Source organism: Cricetulus griseus, chromosome 6, assembly GCF_003668045.3.
Source record: "Cricetulus griseus strain 17A/GY chromosome 6, alternate assembly CriGri-PICRH-1.0, whole genome shotgun sequence".
NCBI classification, from domain to species: Eukaryota; Metazoa; Chordata; class Mammalia; order Rodentia; family Cricetidae; genus Cricetulus; species Cricetulus griseus.
The window spans coordinates 105,273,703-105,291,164 of NC_048599.1; the positions used below are offsets into that span (position 1 = coordinate 105,273,703).

The window sequence follows — 17,462 nt, forward strand, 5'->3', positions numbered from 1 at the left end:
AAACTAAGTAAGACTTAGAATTGCTGGCCTATTTAACTGAAACTAGAGAATGAATAAGCAGAAATAATAATTTTTTAAAAAACACCTTTTTTTTTTTCCAGGAGTGCTTTAAATACAACTGTTCTTGTGGGGGGGAAAAAAAACCACCTTGTAATCTTTAAAGAAATAAACCAATTGTGACTTCTTTTTTTTTTATCCAAGCTGGTACTTTCCTGACTAAAAGATGTAAAGAGCAATGATTCGGGATAAAATGAAATGCACTCATCAATAATACTTGTTGGGATTGGAGATTGCTCAGTGGTTAAGAGCACTCACTGGCTGCCTCTTCCAGAGGACCCAGGTTCAATTCCCAGTATCCACACGGCAGTTCACAACTGTCTATAACTCCAATTCCAAGGGATCTGACACCCTCACACCAACATAAATGCAGGCAAAACATCAATACACATAAAATAGCTAGATGAAGGGAAGGGAGGGAGGAAGGGAGGGACGGACGGGACTGGACAGGGACAGGACAGGACAGGACAGGACAGGACAGGACAGGACATTTCTATAGCTATCTGAAGAACAGTTATAAATTTCGTTTTTACACAAACTGTTTCATAAGACAAATTATAAAATTTCAGAGACATGAAAAATGAGTTACAGTAGAAATTTAAAAGTATACAAAATAAATGTGTATATAACAAAGTAAACAAATAAGGTAGGGATCTTACACCACTAGAAGGCTTTTTCCTTTTATTCTTTAGCTGCTGCTGTGGCATTGTGCATTCTCATGGTATTATTTATAATATTTACTAACAATAAAGAATTTTTAAATGTTAGCTAGAGGCTAAGAATTTGACTCAGTGGTAAAACACATATCTAGCAAGGAAAGGCCCTAGATTTAATCTCATGTACTTTAAAAAAATAGAACAGTGCCTAGTAACAAATTATTCATACGAAGGTTAAACAGAAGCTATTTGAAATATTTAAAAATTTTAAAAACAGATCTTGTAGTATCTGTAGCTACTCAATAAAGTTAGGCACATTCTAAAACTGTTAACATAAATTTTTATGGTACTTTTGGAAAAGCAGAAATATACATTATGAAATGGTATGCTATTATCAAAGGTGATTTTAAAAATCATGGCAAAGCTTAAAGATTGCTAATTGTAGCTTTAGAATTTGGCTGGGAGATAACGTAAATAATGTAACATACTTAACCTATAGGCACATGACTCACACAGTTTTCATGAAGGACAGTTGCAATACAATAGCTATTGAAAAAACAAATGGGAGACAAACTCACACATCTTTTCCTGAATACTCACTCCTCTTTACAAACCACATATAAGAACAGCTAAATCAGTCAAGAAAATGGACTTCAGTAGGCAAGAGCACCTGTTTCTGCCAATATGAGGACCTGAATTCAAATACCCAGCACCCATGAAAAAGCTGAGCATGCCTGCAAATGACTGTAACCTCAGGGGCAAAGACAGGTAAACCCCAAAAGCACAATAGCCAGCCAGCCTAGCCAAAATGGTGAGCTTCTTTCTGGTTCAGTGAGAGACCCTGTCTCAAGGAAATAAGGAGGAGAATGGCAGAAGGTACTCAACATCCTCTTCAGATCTCTGCATACACATGCACACTTGTGTACACTCAAATGTGTACACCACATTCATATATGTGTGTATGTGTGTTTCTAAATTCTGTTTTCTATTTTATAAATCTAAACACTACTTTGTCTTTTAAATCTATTAAGTATAATTCTGTAGAGAACATCACTGATACAGATGAAAGACAGGTGCTCTCTCAAAAAGGAAAAAAGAAACTGAAATATGCAACTAATACTCAAAGGTCATGCTACATAGAGTAAAAAACCATTTAATTTTCTTCTAAAAAGTAAAAGAGGTGTACTGTTTAACACCAATAGTATATTGTTCAATAATATAATAGGGTTTCTCTGTACCTACAATAAGAGGGAACAGTCACATCATGAGTTAAGGAGCTGTAGGGGGTATGGAAGAAGCTCAGCTTCCTACAAAAACATAAGGGCCTGAAAAAGATCCCCAGCACCCACATGAAAACACATATAGCCATGCAGTCATATCTGTTACCCAAGGAGGAGGGCAAAAGTTAGAACTGGAAACAGCTGGCTCCCTGGAGCTCACTGGCCAGCAAGTCAAACCAATCTGTGAGCAGAAAGACATAACAGCACTGACTTGTACAGGGCCACCAACCCCTCTGGCATTTAGCTGAGTTCTGAGGATCTTAACTCTGGCCCCCATACTTGTGTTTTGTGACAAGCACTTTAATCACTGAGCTAGCTCCCCTGCACACATCTTTTGAGGTTTAGCTCTAAGTGTCAGTAAGTGAAGACCCAGTCTTTCTGTGTGGCACTGTCTGTGTATTGACACAGAATCAAAGTTGTGACATCAGGAGACATGAAGTCCTTCTTAGCACTGTCATTTGATAGTTGTTGAATTCAACAGTAAATGACTTAACTTTCCAATGACTTAAATTCTCATCTTAAAAATGAAGGTAGCAAAGGTAATCTTAGATTTTACAGACACTGAGCTGAGACAACACATTTATAGTATCAATCACAGTGTCTGGTGCAAAGCAAATATTCAATAACATGAATTATTGGGGAAGGCAGGTGAAGGGAACAGAGAACAAGAATGGAAAATGTGTGGAAACATTAGGTCAAGAAGTAGCAATGGTGGGCATAAAAGAAGACTACAAAAGTTCTTCCTATAGGTATATAGACAAGGCAAGGTTTATTCCAATTCAAAGAAATTTTAACTATAATTATATAAAATTATCTAAGATAGATGGCAACAAATTTATGGGAGGAAAAAAAAAAAAGGGCGATGGTGGCATACACCTTTAATCTCAGCACTCAGGAGACAGAGGCAGGTGGATATCTGGGAGTTTGATGCCTGCCTGGTCTACAGGTTGAGTCCTAGGACAGCTAGAGCTACACAGAGAAACCATGTCATGAAAGCCAAAAAAACAAACATAAACAAAAAATGGCTCCCAGCCTGTGTCCAAGAGAACCTGTTACCACTGGTCAACATAGCAAGTGCCCTCCCCAAGAAACTTTGTCACAAAAATTAGAGAGAAAGAATATAAAAAGAGAAGTTATTTGGGAATGACTAAACTACTAATGATTTTAACTTTTTCTTTACACTTACCTAAATTGCCAAATACTTATTTTCCAAACACACATTATTTTTACAAAGCACTTTTCAAGTTATTTTTAAGGATACAAAGTATTTTTAGAACTTGTTACACAAAAGTTACTAATAATAAACAAATGAATATAATTCTGAGTTTACCTTGCAGCTCACTTTTAATAAGGCAACTTTCCATCATGTACAATAGCACAGTGACCATAATATCCAGGAGCTGACACTCTTCTGTCACCTGTCTGGCGAGCTCCTCATTGCTGAATAACTGTACACTAATATGCACAATTCTGTTAGACATTGTGTCTGATTCGTGACTTTTCTTCAGTGTTTTCATAATAAAAGCATAATGCTGAACAAAAGTTTTTGTAAAAGCAACCTGTAAAAATTTTAAATAGCAAAAAAAAAAAAAAATCAATTTAACTCCAAATTTAAACTTCTGCTAATACTCTACACATTGTGTAATATAATCAGCTTTTGAAGCTATTAGTAGCTTATGGTGCTACGCAAGACAAATGAAAAGGTAGTTAAATAGTGATGGTAAGTTTAAGTCATATTTTGCCTTTTTTGGAACATTTATAAAATACTTTGAAAGTTTTTAAAAGTTGAAAAGTATCTTTAGCCAGGTGGTGGTGGAACACATCTTTAGTCCTAGACAGAGTCAGGCAGATCTCTGAATTCAAGGCCAGCCTGGTCTACAGATGATGGAGTTCCAAGGCAGCCTACACAGAGAAACCCTGGGGGAGGTGGTGAATTATCTTTGTTCTATGAGACCTACAATAATAAAATCTAAAGTTCTAGCTAGTAAACCTCCACAGAAGCATTACAAACAAGTGAGTCTGTATGATTACACCACAAGAAATAATCCCCCCGACCTGCTCTGAGAGCTGACCAGCAATCTGACCAAATGTTGGTATTTCCTTTCTATGTCACAGGTGCATTTCCTGTTGCACTTTTTAATGAGTATAAAGACATACAAAATAATGCTACTTGAGAGTGTCTCTCCTAATGTACACAGGGTCATTGCATGCTTTATTGTTTTCATACACTGTGCTATGTCATTTTGCCATAACCATATAGTGGTTAGAGGTGGGTCCACATCCTTTAGGACAAGATACTACACCTCCCTACACTTGTATTTGAGTTAGTAACCATTGTCCCATTAGCAATGTAACCAGCAGCTACTAACCTGTGCTAACTCTATAATCTAAACTCAATCACCCCAGTACATGTTATGATAGTACTTTGTCACTGTCCTTCAGAGGACTTGACACTTTTACATACTACTTGCTTCTTGAATTATTCTATTATTGTTTTTCTCCCATCATGCCCTTCACACCTAGTTCCACTTGTTTAGAACCCAAAACTCAACTTGTTTAGTAATATTACTCTGGTGGTTTCTAGCTAAGACTTTAGATTTTATTGCTGTAGATCTCACAGAATAAAGTTAATTTTCGAAAAATTGATGTGTAGTTGTGAACAAGTAAAATTTTTATATTCTTAAACCATAGTGTTTATATCTGTTTTATAACTTAAATTCAAAACTGGCAAATGCTTTGAAATTCTGCTGAGTAATGCTACTTTGAGGGAAAGATGGATTCTGTGTATTCTGAGCAGACTTGAATAAGCAAGAGAATGACCAATGAACGCCCTTTCATGTCAGATCCTTGTAGTTACATTGTAGTGAGCCTTAGGTCAGAAATACAACAAAAGAAAAGGACTTAAGGACAAAAAGGAAAAAAAAAAGAAAGCAAAGTTCCAAAAGGAGAGGAAAAATAGATACCTTATACTCTTGATCTGGAAGCATATTGAGTAAGAAAGTTACCATCTTCTGGGGGAACTCATACTTTATTGTCCAAAACAATAGTTCTTCTAAAAAACTTTTATGTTTCAAAACATCCATTATGGATTGATCTGCATAAGAAAGAGAAATTTTATCAATAATTAAGTTGCTCATCTCATTTAAACCTTACCATACAATCCAGAAGCCCATCAAACACACATAAAAGGATCCACAGTTCAGATTCCCTTTCATTAGCGCACTGACACTGTCACCAACTTCCACAGCCAACAAATAACAAAACATTTAACCCTGAAATTTTTGCTTGTGTTTTTGTTTTTCAAGACAGGGTTTCTCTGTATTGTTTTGGAGCCTGTCCTGAAACTTGCTGTGTAGACCAGCCCAAACTCACAGAGATCCGCCTGCCTCTGCCTCCCAAGTGCTGAGACAAGATGTGTGAGCCACTATTGCCCAGCTGTTACTTGTTCTTAAACATAGACATGTATCTAAAATTTCTATTTCTTCAAATTTTAGACTGGACATCACTAACCCAAAATGTAAAATGCTACAAATCTGAAATGTTTTAAGCATATAACTAAAAAACTCTATGAAAATTTTTCAAAGTTTTTCAAAATTCTAAAATCATAATAGCAATAGTACAAAGGCCTTTAATTCCAGAATTCAAGAGGTGGAGAGGCAGGTAACTCTCAGTGAGTTCAAGGCCAGTTTGAATGGCACATAGGCCTCAAGGTCAACCAAGGCTGTCCAGTGAGACTCTATCTCAAATAACCAAAAAAAAAAAAAAAAAAAAAAAAAAAAAAAAGCTCTAAAACTGAGGCTAGAGAGAGCTCTGAGGTTAAGAAAGAGTACTGGCTGCCTTTCCAAAGACCCAGGTTCAATTCCCAACACCCATATGTGACTCACAATCATCCATGACTCCAGTTCCAAGGGGTCCTATGCCCTCTTCTAGCCTCAGCAAGCACTGGGCACATACATGGTGCACAGGCCTAAGTGTAGCCCAACTACCATACATGGAAAATAATTTTAAAAATTTTTAAACACTAAAATCAGAAACTGGCCCCAAATGTTTCAGATAAGACATTCTACAACTGCCATTTCCTAACAAGAACAATTATCATGGTACAAATGTAAAACAATCTAAAGCTAAATCTAAATATTACTGAAAACATAAAATTGAAAGTTATTTATCTACATTTTAAATTTATTTAAATTTAAATGAACCTAGGGATACTGGGTGGTGGTGCTGCATGCCTTTAGTCCCTGCACTCAGGAAGCAGAAGCAGGCAGATCTCTGTGAGTTCGAGGCCAGTCTGATCTATAGAGCCAGTGCCAGGAAAGGCTCCAAAGCTACACAGAGAAACCTGTCTCCAAAAACCAGATAGATAGATAGATAGATAGATAGATAGATAGATAGATAGATAGACAGACAGACAGACAGACAGACAGACAGACAGACAGACAGACAGACCGACCCCAGGGTCTTGGGTCTCACTATGTAGCTGAGATTCCTAAAGATTAAGTGTTTTGTTTGCTTGTTTGTCTTTAAGCATTTTTAAAGAAAAAACAGAATACAATAGGTGTAGTGGCACACACCTGTTGTTCAGTAAAATTTAGAAGGCTAAAGCAAGAAGATTGTGAGTTCAAGGTCAACATGGACACACAGAAAATTTCAAGTAGAGTCTAGATTATGTAGTGAAATCCTATCTCCAAAAAACAAGGCAATATATAAATACCTTTGGTGCCACTGCTTAGCTTTACCCTCTTTCTCTTGCCCAAGCCTTGACTACCATCCTGGTCCTCCTGGAAGAAACAAAGTCAACATTATCCATAGGCATGCTCATAATGTGTATGCTTCATATAAATGTAACATGTATACTCTTGCATACTATTGACCAACATTATTCACTTCTATGTAACTACTAAAGTATTTTAATGCAATTTTATTAAAATTCATAGAAAAATATCCTGACTATTAAAATATGATCATCCTTAATCTGCACCTATGGGGAAAGACTCTTAAGCATCCCAAAATGCCAAAATAAATTTTTTTGTAAGCTGACACATGTAACATTAAGGCACATGGAAGCTAAAGGAATAGGGGAATTTACCACAGGAAGGAACCAAGGAAAGGGGACCAAAACAAATAAAAAAGACTTCATGAAGTATGACACAAAATGAGCTCAAAAATAAAAATTAGAGGCCAGAGAAGATGTTTCAGTGGGTAGAGTCACTTTCCATCAATACTGACAAATTGAATTTGATCTCCAGAACCTACTTGATAGGAGAGAACCTAATCCAGTAATTTAACCTATGACCTCTACAGACACACACTAGCATGTGCACAGCCTTGCACACATAGAAACACACCCCCCCAAAAAAAACTATATAAATTAATCTAAAAATTTCACAAAATTAAAAAAATCAAATTCCAATACTGAGGAGTGGTAGAGTAATTGCCTACTATGAACAAAACCCTGAATTCATCCAATTCAAACTACACATGGTGGCATATAAAATCAGCCCTTGGGAGGTAGAGGCAGGAGGGTCAGGACTTCAAGGTTATCTTTGGCAACAAATCAAATTCAAGGCTAACCTAGGATACATGAGACCCTGTTTCAAAAACTGAAGAAAGAAAAAGGGGCCAGCCTGGTCTTCAAAGTGAGTTCTAGGACAACCAGGGGTACACAGAGAGAACCTGTCTCAGAAAGAAAGAAAGAAAGAAAGAAAGAAAGAAAGAAAGAAAGAAAGAAAGAAGGGAGGGAGGGAGGGAGGAGAGGGAGGGAGGGAGGGAGGGAAGGAGGGAGGGGAGGAGGGAGGAGGGAGGGAGGGGGGGGGAGGAGGGAGGGAGGGAGGGAGGGGAGGGGGGGGAGGGAGGGAGGGAGGGAGAGGGAGGGAGGGAGAGAGAGGAAAAAAATAAATAAAAGGAGGGGCTGGGGCGATAGTTGAGTGTTAAAGTGTTAGCCATATATAAGGACCAGAGTTCAAATACCCAGAACCCATGTAAATGCTGGACAAAATGCATAGCCTGTCTGTAAATCCTGCTTTCTAGAGTAGCAGATGTAATTCTTCAGAGTACGCTGATTATCAGGAACAGCATGGGTAAGCCCTTGTTTAACAGGGAGACCCTGAATAAGGTAGGAAAATGATAGAATATGATTCCAGTATCAAACTCAAACACAGGTACATTAACAAGCACACATTCTACTAGTTTGTTTTGCTAATTTGACAAAAACTAGAGTCCTCTGGGAAGGAATATCAATTGAGGAATTGCCTCTATCAGACTGGCCTGTAGCAACTCTGCAGGGTTTTGTCTTAATGACTGATGTAGAAGTACCCAGTCCACTGTGCACAGTACCATGCCTAGACAGGTAGTCCTGCATTGCAAACAAACAGCAGCTAAGCAACCTGTGAGGAGCAAAGCTGGGAAGCAGCATTCCTCCATGGTCTCTGCTTAGTTCCTGCCTCCAGTTTCTGCTTGAGTTCCTGCTCTGGCTTCTCTCAAGGACTAACTGTGATCAGAACGTGTAAACCAAATAACCATTTCCTCTCCTAGTTTTGTGATAATTGTGTTTATCACAGGAATAGAAAACAAACCAGGACATATGTGTGGCATGCATACAAAAAGGGAAAAGGGGGGGATCGAATTCTGAAAAATAAGCATAACATATTAGAAGCTGGAACTGACATTGTAAAAATAATAATACACTCAAGAATGAAAGCAATTTCTGCTCACTTATAATGCACACATTTGTGAAAAACTTTAAAAATAAAATGGATTAATTAGGGAGAGCACTAAGGGATAAGTCGCTCAGAACCTATTCAACTTCATAGCCAAAGAAGTATATAACATTAATTGATATCTGGGGATTTCATTATTATGCCAGAAAAATATCATGGGATGATTTAGGCTATCTCAGAGGATGCTTGAGACTATACAACAGAATGAGACAGCTAACTAGTGCAGTGCAGACCCCAGTGCCCAAACAAGAGCAACAGAGGCCAGAGCCCTGTGAAAGCAAGACAAAGAAAAGGAAAGAGGGAAAGGAGAAGCTGCAGGTGTGCCCTGGGGGAGAGTCCTGAGTGCAAGCAATTGTTAACCAATTTTCTTAAAATCCAGCCAGAAAAGTTCCTGCTACCTTCACTGCAGAACTAAGGGATTTTTTTTCTGTCTAACTAAAGGCTATGATTCAGCACTCCTAAGTCAGGGAATCCAGGGAACACTGCAAAGGAATCAACAACTTTAAACTGCACTGAAACCTTGTTAGAACTGCTTCACATTTTTCAGCTATAAACTTCCTATAAAAAAGGTTATCCATGATCAAGTGACAGGGTGCTATGAAGTCCTACCCATTTCCTGGCCTCCGTAATCCTAAAGGTCAAGTAGAGTTAGGAAGAAAAAGTCATTCAAAAAGAAAGCATGGGGTAGTACATAATTCAAAAGCAGAGCTCTTGCATAGCATGGGAAAGGCCTAAACACAAGAAAAGGGAAGGGATGAGAAAAGACATAGCATCAAAACACAAAAACAAAAATTTGGAAACATAGCTTCTCATTGAATCAGACTTAACAACATGATATCACACACAGCCAGAAAGGAAAGGACACTACCATCAAACCGAAGGTTGATAGTAAGTATTATAGCAGTACACTTTTCCCAAATGGCAGTTTACAGTGCACAAGCCAATAGTCTTTAAAAGACATTTATAGAAATTTATATTTCCAAAGAAATAAGGGGACAAATAAACAGGAAACATATCTATCACTCATCACTATGTGTTTTCTCTTCTTGATTACCATGTGTAGGAAGACAGAGACAGAAAGGGATGGATATGCAAATGAATGCACACTGTAAATCTGTGTGGCAGTCAGGCAAAGACCATCACCCTGGCCCAAAAAACATCTACTACTACCTTATGCATACTGGACAAGCACTCTGCCACTGAGCTACATCTATCCCCAAGCTGTGAGAACTTCTTTTTTTTTTAAGATTTTATTTATTTATTATGTATACAATATTCTGCTTCCATGTATATCTGCACACCAGAAGAGGGCACCAGATCTCATAACAAATGGTTGTGAGCCACCATGTGGTTGCTGGGAATTGAACTCAGGACCTCTGGAAGAGCAGTCAGTGCTCTTAACCTTTGAGCCATCTCTCCAGCCCCTGTGAGAACTTCTTAACTGTAAAAACTATCAAGCACAGAACCAAGCTGTCTCCTAACTAGGTAAGCTCCCCATCCCTGGAAGCATTTACACAGAAGCTTACCAATTATTGAGAATGCTGCAAAATCTACTCCTATACTGGAAAAAATATATATATTAGATTTTCTAAGAGCTTTCCCAACAAAACTTTGTGGATTCTCCAGCCCTATCCTTCAACATTAACATAATTTCTGATAAATGAAAATTCAACTTTAATTCCCAAAAGCATATTTACTTTTTTTATCACTGAATTCATTTTTGAAAAGTATCCCCAATTTCAATAATCCTATTTCAATGTAAGTATTGAAAAATGTATTCTTTTATTCAGTACTGAATAGTAGCAAAAATATTCAAATGTCTACAAAGACACCTAAACATCTTGCTAATGATTGTTTTCAATTATGTAAGTGTGTAAAGAAAAAAGAATATTAATGAATAAGCAACATTAATAACAATGATAGCAAGCTGAAAGCAAACATTTCTTTTTTGTTTTTCCTTTCTTTTTTCCCTGTTCTTCAATTTCTTTAAAATAGACATTCACATGGTCATAGTTTTATGGGAGAAAAGAGTTTTATTTCATTTGTACCTCAAAGTCACAGAAACTAATGATCTGGGTATGGTACACATAGACATTACTTATAGACCTCAGTCTATCTAACCTTTCCTTGAGAAATTATCTGTATGCTGGAATGGTGGTGCACACCTGTAATCCCCCTACTCAGGCCATGGCAGGAGTATCAAAAAAAAACCCATAAAGCAGCCTGGGTTACATAACAAGAATCTGACTAAAAAGGAGGGAAATGCCTTACTCTACAACACACTCTCTTCCCTCTCAGAACATCTAATTATAATTAGTCCCACTCACATATTAGACTGATGATAATTTTCTATTGAACTAGATTATCTGATAGTCACAAATTTTAAAAATATATATACTAAATTTAAAAATATTTCATAAAAACTAGATGTGCTCTTGATTTTATTTTGGGTGCCAAACAACATTTTCTCTTATTTCAAATGAGCTACACAAGAAAGGAACAAGAAATGATATTATGAAAAATGTCATGTACATAAATAGTACTGCTGAGTACACAGTGTTCTGTTAGCCTGGGGAAAACAGAGACAGGTATCTGACACACTGGCATGATCAAAATTAAGTGGATATACTCATTCAAATAAAACTCCAAAATAGAAATAAATCTTGCTACTATTGCAGTTTCAAGTCTATTTCTTTTATTTAAGTATTTTATCTATATGCATGTAGATATGCCTCATGTGTGTGGGTGCTCTTGGAGGCCAGAAGAGGGCATCAAATTCAGAACCACTGGAGCTAGAGTTACTGGTGGGTGTGGGAACCAAATTCGGATCCTTGGGAAGCCCAGTGCTTTTAACCACTCAGCCACTTTTCAAGCCTGTTTCTTCATCTTATAACTGAAAGTTAAATTAGATATCTCTTCCAATTTGAAATTCTAGTTTTGTTGTTTTTTGGTTTGATGTATATTTCTATATATGTTGGGGGTCAACCCCAAGGCAATGTGCATGATGGACAGATAGATACCCCACTAGTTAGCTACAGACGTAACCTTTAAAATCCTTTTTTAAATTGTTATTATCACCTCAATTTACAGTAATTAAAATATAACTGTTGTTGGACAGTGGTGGCACACGCCTTTGACCCTAGCACTCAGGAGGCAGAGGCAGGTGGATCTCTGTGAGTTCGAGACCAGCCTGGTCTACAAGAGCTAGTTCCAGGACAGCCTCCAAAGCCACATAGAAACCCTGTCTCGGGGAAAAAGAAAGAAAGAAAGAAAGAAAGAAAGAAAGAAAGGAAGGAAGGAAGGAAGGAAGGAAGGAAGGAAGGAAGGAAGGAAGGAAGGAAGGAAAGAAAATATAACTGTCCTCTTCTCATCTTTTACTTATAATTTGTTGGATGACCAGACTGAAATAATGAAAGGGCTATCATTCTAATCTGTGGGTCTACAGGATGAAAATGGAGAAATTCCAATCACCAAGCCTCATTAAATTTCAATATGAACACTAAAGCAAATTTGCTATGGTACTTACAGTTGCCAGATAGTAAAAAATAGGAGAAAGAAAAGAAAGAAGGAGGTTGGGGCAGAAGGTTTTAAAAGCCTTAATGAAATTTTCAAATTGCACAGTGACTCATTCAAAAGGCTTTACATCTAGGCCCCACATTCTACCTCATCCTGTCATCAATGTTCTCCTCAAAGTACATATTCTGTTCTTTACTGAGTTATTAATGTTTAATAATTTTAGAAACATATGCAAAAATGTTTTGAAAAAAATACAATGCAATTTTAAAATATGCCATTAGTTTTGTGGAGTGGGTGGAAATGCTTCTTTTTCTCTCTAAATGAATAATACAACTCAACACATTTTTATGCTTATAAAGTAGCTCCCAGTGGCACTTTTTTTCATGCAAGCCAATAGTCCTAATACAATAATATTTCTCATTAAGAAAATAAGAAATGCCGGGCCTTTAATCCCAGCACTCGAGAGGCAGAGGCAGGCACATCTCTGTGAGTTCCAGGCCAGCCTGGTCTCCAGAGCGAGTGCCAGGATAGGCTTCTAAAGCTACACAGAGAAACCCTGTCTCGAAAAACCAAAAAAAAAAAAAAGAAAGAAAGAAAGAAAGAAAAGAAAAGAAGAAACAACCAAAAAACAAAAAAAGCAGAAATAGGCCAGACAAGTTCCAAAGACTAGTAGAAGATTAAAAGTAACATTATAACTTTGCGATTCATTAAATTTTAAAACGTTTGGTTATTTAAACTATAAAGAACATTAGCAATTTCTAGTGCATTCCCTTTTACTTTAGAAAAGTAAAAATCAACTCTCTAAGCCAGGTGTGATGGCTCATCCTATAATTCCACAGCAACTGAGAGGCTGAAGCAAGGGAACTGCTGTGAGTCCAACCAATTTGCACTACATAGTAAGTCTAAACCAGCCTGACCTACAAAATAAGAGCCTGTCTTAAAAAGAAGGGAAGAAGTCAGCCGTGGTGGAGTATACCTTTAATCCTAGCATTCAAGAGGCAGGGACAGGCAGATCTCTGTAAGTTACAGGCCAGCAAAGTATACATAAAGAGTTTCAGGACAGCTAGGGCTACACAAAGAGACCCTGTGTGGATAGTTTTCTGTCAACTTGACACAAGCTGAAGTCATTGGAGAGGAAGGAACTGCAGTTAAGAAAATGTCTCCATAAAATAGGGCTCCAGTCAAGCCTGAAAGGAATGTTCTTAATTATTGATTGATGGGGGAGGACCAAGCCCATTGTGAGTGGTACCATCCTTGGGCTGGTGGTCCTGAGCTCTATAAGAAAGCAGGCTGAGCAAGTCATGGGGAATGAGCCAGTAAGCAAAACTTCTCCATGACCTCTACATAAGCTCCTGCCTCCAGGTTTTTGCACTGTTTAGAGTTCCTCTTCTAACTTCCTTTGATGATGAACAATGATAAGGAAGTGTAAGACAAAACCCTTTGCTCACTCTTTTTTTGAGATCTGCCTGCCTGTGCCTCCTGAGTGCTGGGATTAAAGGTATGTGCCACCACCACCCAGCTCCCAACTTGCTTTTTGGTCATCGTGTTTCATCACAGCAACAAAAACCCTAAGCAGGTCACCCTGTCCCAAAAGAGAGGGCTGGGCATGGTGAAACATGTGTACCATGTCAGGGGGCAGACACAGGCAGATCTTTCTGAGTTCAAGATTGGTCTTGTCTATATAGCAAATTATAGGCCAGACAAGACTACATAGTAAGACTGTCTTTAAAAAAAAAAAAAAAAAAAAAAAAAAAAAAAAAAAAAAAGGAGGGGGGATACATAGGAGAGATGGCAACCAAGTATGAGTGCCTGTTGTTCTTGCAGAGAACTGGAGTTCAGTTCCTAGTATCCCTAATGGGAGGCTGGCTCATAACCACCTGTAACTACAACTCTAGAATTCCCAACTTCCAACTTGTGGCCTCCATGAGTACCCCACACACATGCTAATATGCACACACATAAATAATAATATTTTTAAGTGCCCTCCAAAAACACCTTTCAATTTTAAATAAGCTTTCTTTCTCTTGATGTACAATAATAGTCATTATATATACCACTTTATTAAAACTCAATAGTCATTACTAGCTACAATAATATTCCATATTCACAGTGTTTGTCTTGCTATTTAACTATAATTCCTAGTCATTGTCAAATATCAAGAGAACTCAAGGAAAAGAATAGCTAATGGCACATTGTGATTATGGAAGTTACAAATATTCCTTAACATTTTTCTTTTCTTTTCTGTTTTTCAAGACAGGGTTTCTCTATATAGCCCTGGTTGTTCTGGAACTCACTCTGTCACACCACCCAGCTTGCTTTTATACTTTTTACTTTAAATGTTGTGTGTAACTTTTATATATTACTTAAACAATTAAAAGCTGAATGGTAAATTCATTTCCTTTAAATCATGTTTTAGTAACTATTTCTCAGGAAAGGCAAGCTGAAATGCCTGTAGTATGACTTATACATTGTAATCCCTCTAGACCACAGAATAGAAAACATCTGAGACCCAAATTTGTGGGCTAGGGATATAGCCTAAGTGGTAGACTGACAGCATGCCTGGAAGCCATCAATCAGTTCATTCCCCAGAACCTAAGTAAACCAAGTGCAGCAATACATGCCTGAAATCCTAGTATTTGGAAGGTAGAAGCAGGAAAATTAAAACTTCGAGGTTACCCTTAGCTACATAAATTCAAAGCTAACCTATACTACATGAAACCCTGACTCAAAAAAAAAAGAGAGAAAAAAGAAGAAAGAAAATAGTTAAATTGGTGGCAGGTACATGAAAGTGATTTTATACATATTATCCCAATTAATTCTAACATTAAAGTTTCTATTTTCTTCATAAAGAAACTAATGTTGAAAAATAAAATAATCTAGCATATATATACATATTTACAATGAACCACGATTTAAACATAGATCTGCTTGACAAACATAGACCTGCCTGACTCTGAAGTCCAAGTTCTTTTTAGGATGAATTGTATGCCACCCGGAGTAATGAAAAATTAACTGTATAGTAAAAGAAAACAAAGTGGTGTTTCTAAAAATTCTCATAAAGAAAAAGCTATGTAGATAACTACTCAGTCTACTTCCAGCTATACAATTTTAAACATTTACAGGTTATTGCCATCATTCTTGGTTATTCCCCAGAATTTGATAAGACCTTACTGCTTAAGATACTACATGCTTGAGTCATAGCACTCAAGTCATGGAGATATCAGGCTGATACCCATTGTCATAATACTAGAAGGTGCTATGCATCCTACAATAGTCTTACATAGATCTGAAGTGGAAGAACTACAGTAACAACTGGCCTGGCAAGCTATGCCTGCTGGTCCCACAGTAGCACAATGTTATGGGAGTAACCAATCACTTTCTGACTGGAGTTAAAGTCTGCTCTACACGATGGAACTCATGCCTGGTACCTAGCCCAAATCCATGCCTGACTAGATCACTGGCCCTAGAAACGAACCTAATACTATTATTCTATTAAATGAACCTAATAAACTGGGCAGGAATGGCACATGCCGTTAATACCAGTGCTGGGGAGTGGGGGTGGGGGTGCAGGCAAATCTCTGAGGTCGATGGCAACCTGGTCTACAGAGTGAGTTCCAGGACAGTCAGGGCTACACAGGGAAACTCTACTCAGAAAGAAAGGAAGAGAGAGAGAGAGAGAGAGAGAGAGAGAGGAGAGAGAGAGAGAGAGAGAGAGAGAGGGAAAGAGGGAGGGGAGGGGAGGGGAGGGAGAGGGGAGAGAGACCTAATAATAAACTATCCCAAGCCAGGCATTGGTGGCACATGCCTTTAATCCCAGCACTCGGGAGGCAGAGGCAGGCAGATCTCTGTGAGTTCGAGGGCCAGCCTGGTCTACAGAGGGAGTGCCAGGAGTGCCAGTGTAGGCTCCAAAGCTATATAGAGAAATCCTGTCTCAAAAAAAAAAAAAACTATCCCCTAAATTCTAATGTTTATACCTTATAGATTAGTGCATCTCAATCCTCATCAGAGAAGCTTCTTATGATGATTAATTTAGAGACACACAACTGCCCAAAATGCAGAAAATAAGCTCTAAATGGGGCAGATGCTACTTACACACACACACACAAAGACTGAGGGACCATGGTGGAAGAAAAGAGTTGACATCTGCACTGAAACAATGTTTGCCAGATGTGACAATGCTGTTGCAAACATGAATTCCTAGTGGCATGGACAAGTCAGCTAAAACTGGAGGATGGACAGGGGACAGCTGCAGAGGCAAGGGAGAACCATTTATCTTCAGGGATGCAGCCCCTGAGGGACTACAGTATGTCCAGTAGAATGTCTTACACCCAGACACATACAAGCAGCACTAAGTGGACTCATGGGGTTTAAAAAGGAGAGTTGGGAGGAAATAGTAGTGACGTATCATGAATGTAGGAAATTCTCTAACAGTGAAAAACTATACCTAGTTCTGCAGCAATTTAAGAAATTACATACAGAAGTTGATGAAATACAGACTCTAAGAGGAATGACTAGAAGAGGTATTAAAAGACAGTCGGCAATAATAAACAAAGAGCCACAATAAAAATCCTCCACTATCACTGCAGAAATTACTCTTAGAAGTAATTTCTCTCTTAGGCTGGAAAGATGGCTCAAAGGTTAAGAGCACTGGCTACTCTTCCAGAGGTCCTGAGTTCAATTCCCAGCAACCACATGGTGGCTTACCACCATCTGTAATGAGATCTGGTACCCTTTTCTGGCAAACAAACATGCATGCAGACAGAATACTGTATACATAATAAATAAATAAATCTTTAAAAAAAAAAAGACAGAAGTAATTTCCCTCTCAAAGGATGTCATTTTATCATTCAACCAGAAGACACTATGCTGTTGCAAATGGAATTCTAAGAGTTTAGACCAAAGTTACTTCTTTCTTCAGCAAAGGGAAAAGCACTTCTTTCAAAAGCTGGTTTTCTACATGTACAGAAATCAACTTCAATTCTAGAAAATGAAGTAGAATTATCAGAAGGGGGGGAGAGACAAGAGCTAGTAGGAGGAAAGAGGGAAACTATGAGCAAAGTGTAATGATATATACATTTGTGAAAATGTCATAATGTCAAATGTCAAAATGTCTAGTTCACTAACTAGAAAAAAATTAATGTGAATTTTTTTTCTATGTTTTTTAACGCAGAATGGCCTCAAACTTACAATATGCCTGCTTTAATCTTGTCAACACTACCTACAGACATATGTTA

General features: G+C 37.8%; 1 protein-coding gene across 1 annotated transcript in view; it reads right to left on the reverse strand.

Annotated features, from left to right (window-relative positions):
- The window catches only part of Ubr3 (ubiquitin protein ligase E3 component n-recognin 3), a 157,436-nt gene that overhangs the window by 93,788 nt on the left and 46,186 nt on the right, over nucleotides 1-17,462 (reverse strand). Inside the window, exons 10-12 of the mRNA XM_027420475.1 lie at nucleotides 6,708-6,774; nucleotides 4,957-5,087; nucleotides 3,324-3,552 (exon numbers count right to left, since the gene is read on the reverse strand). Of these exons, the coding sequence (XP_027276276.1) occupies nucleotides 3,324-3,552; nucleotides 4,957-5,087; nucleotides 6,708-6,774 (427 nt within the window). The remainder of the gene's footprint in view (nucleotides 1-3,323; nucleotides 3,553-4,956; nucleotides 5,088-6,707; nucleotides 6,775-17,462) is intronic.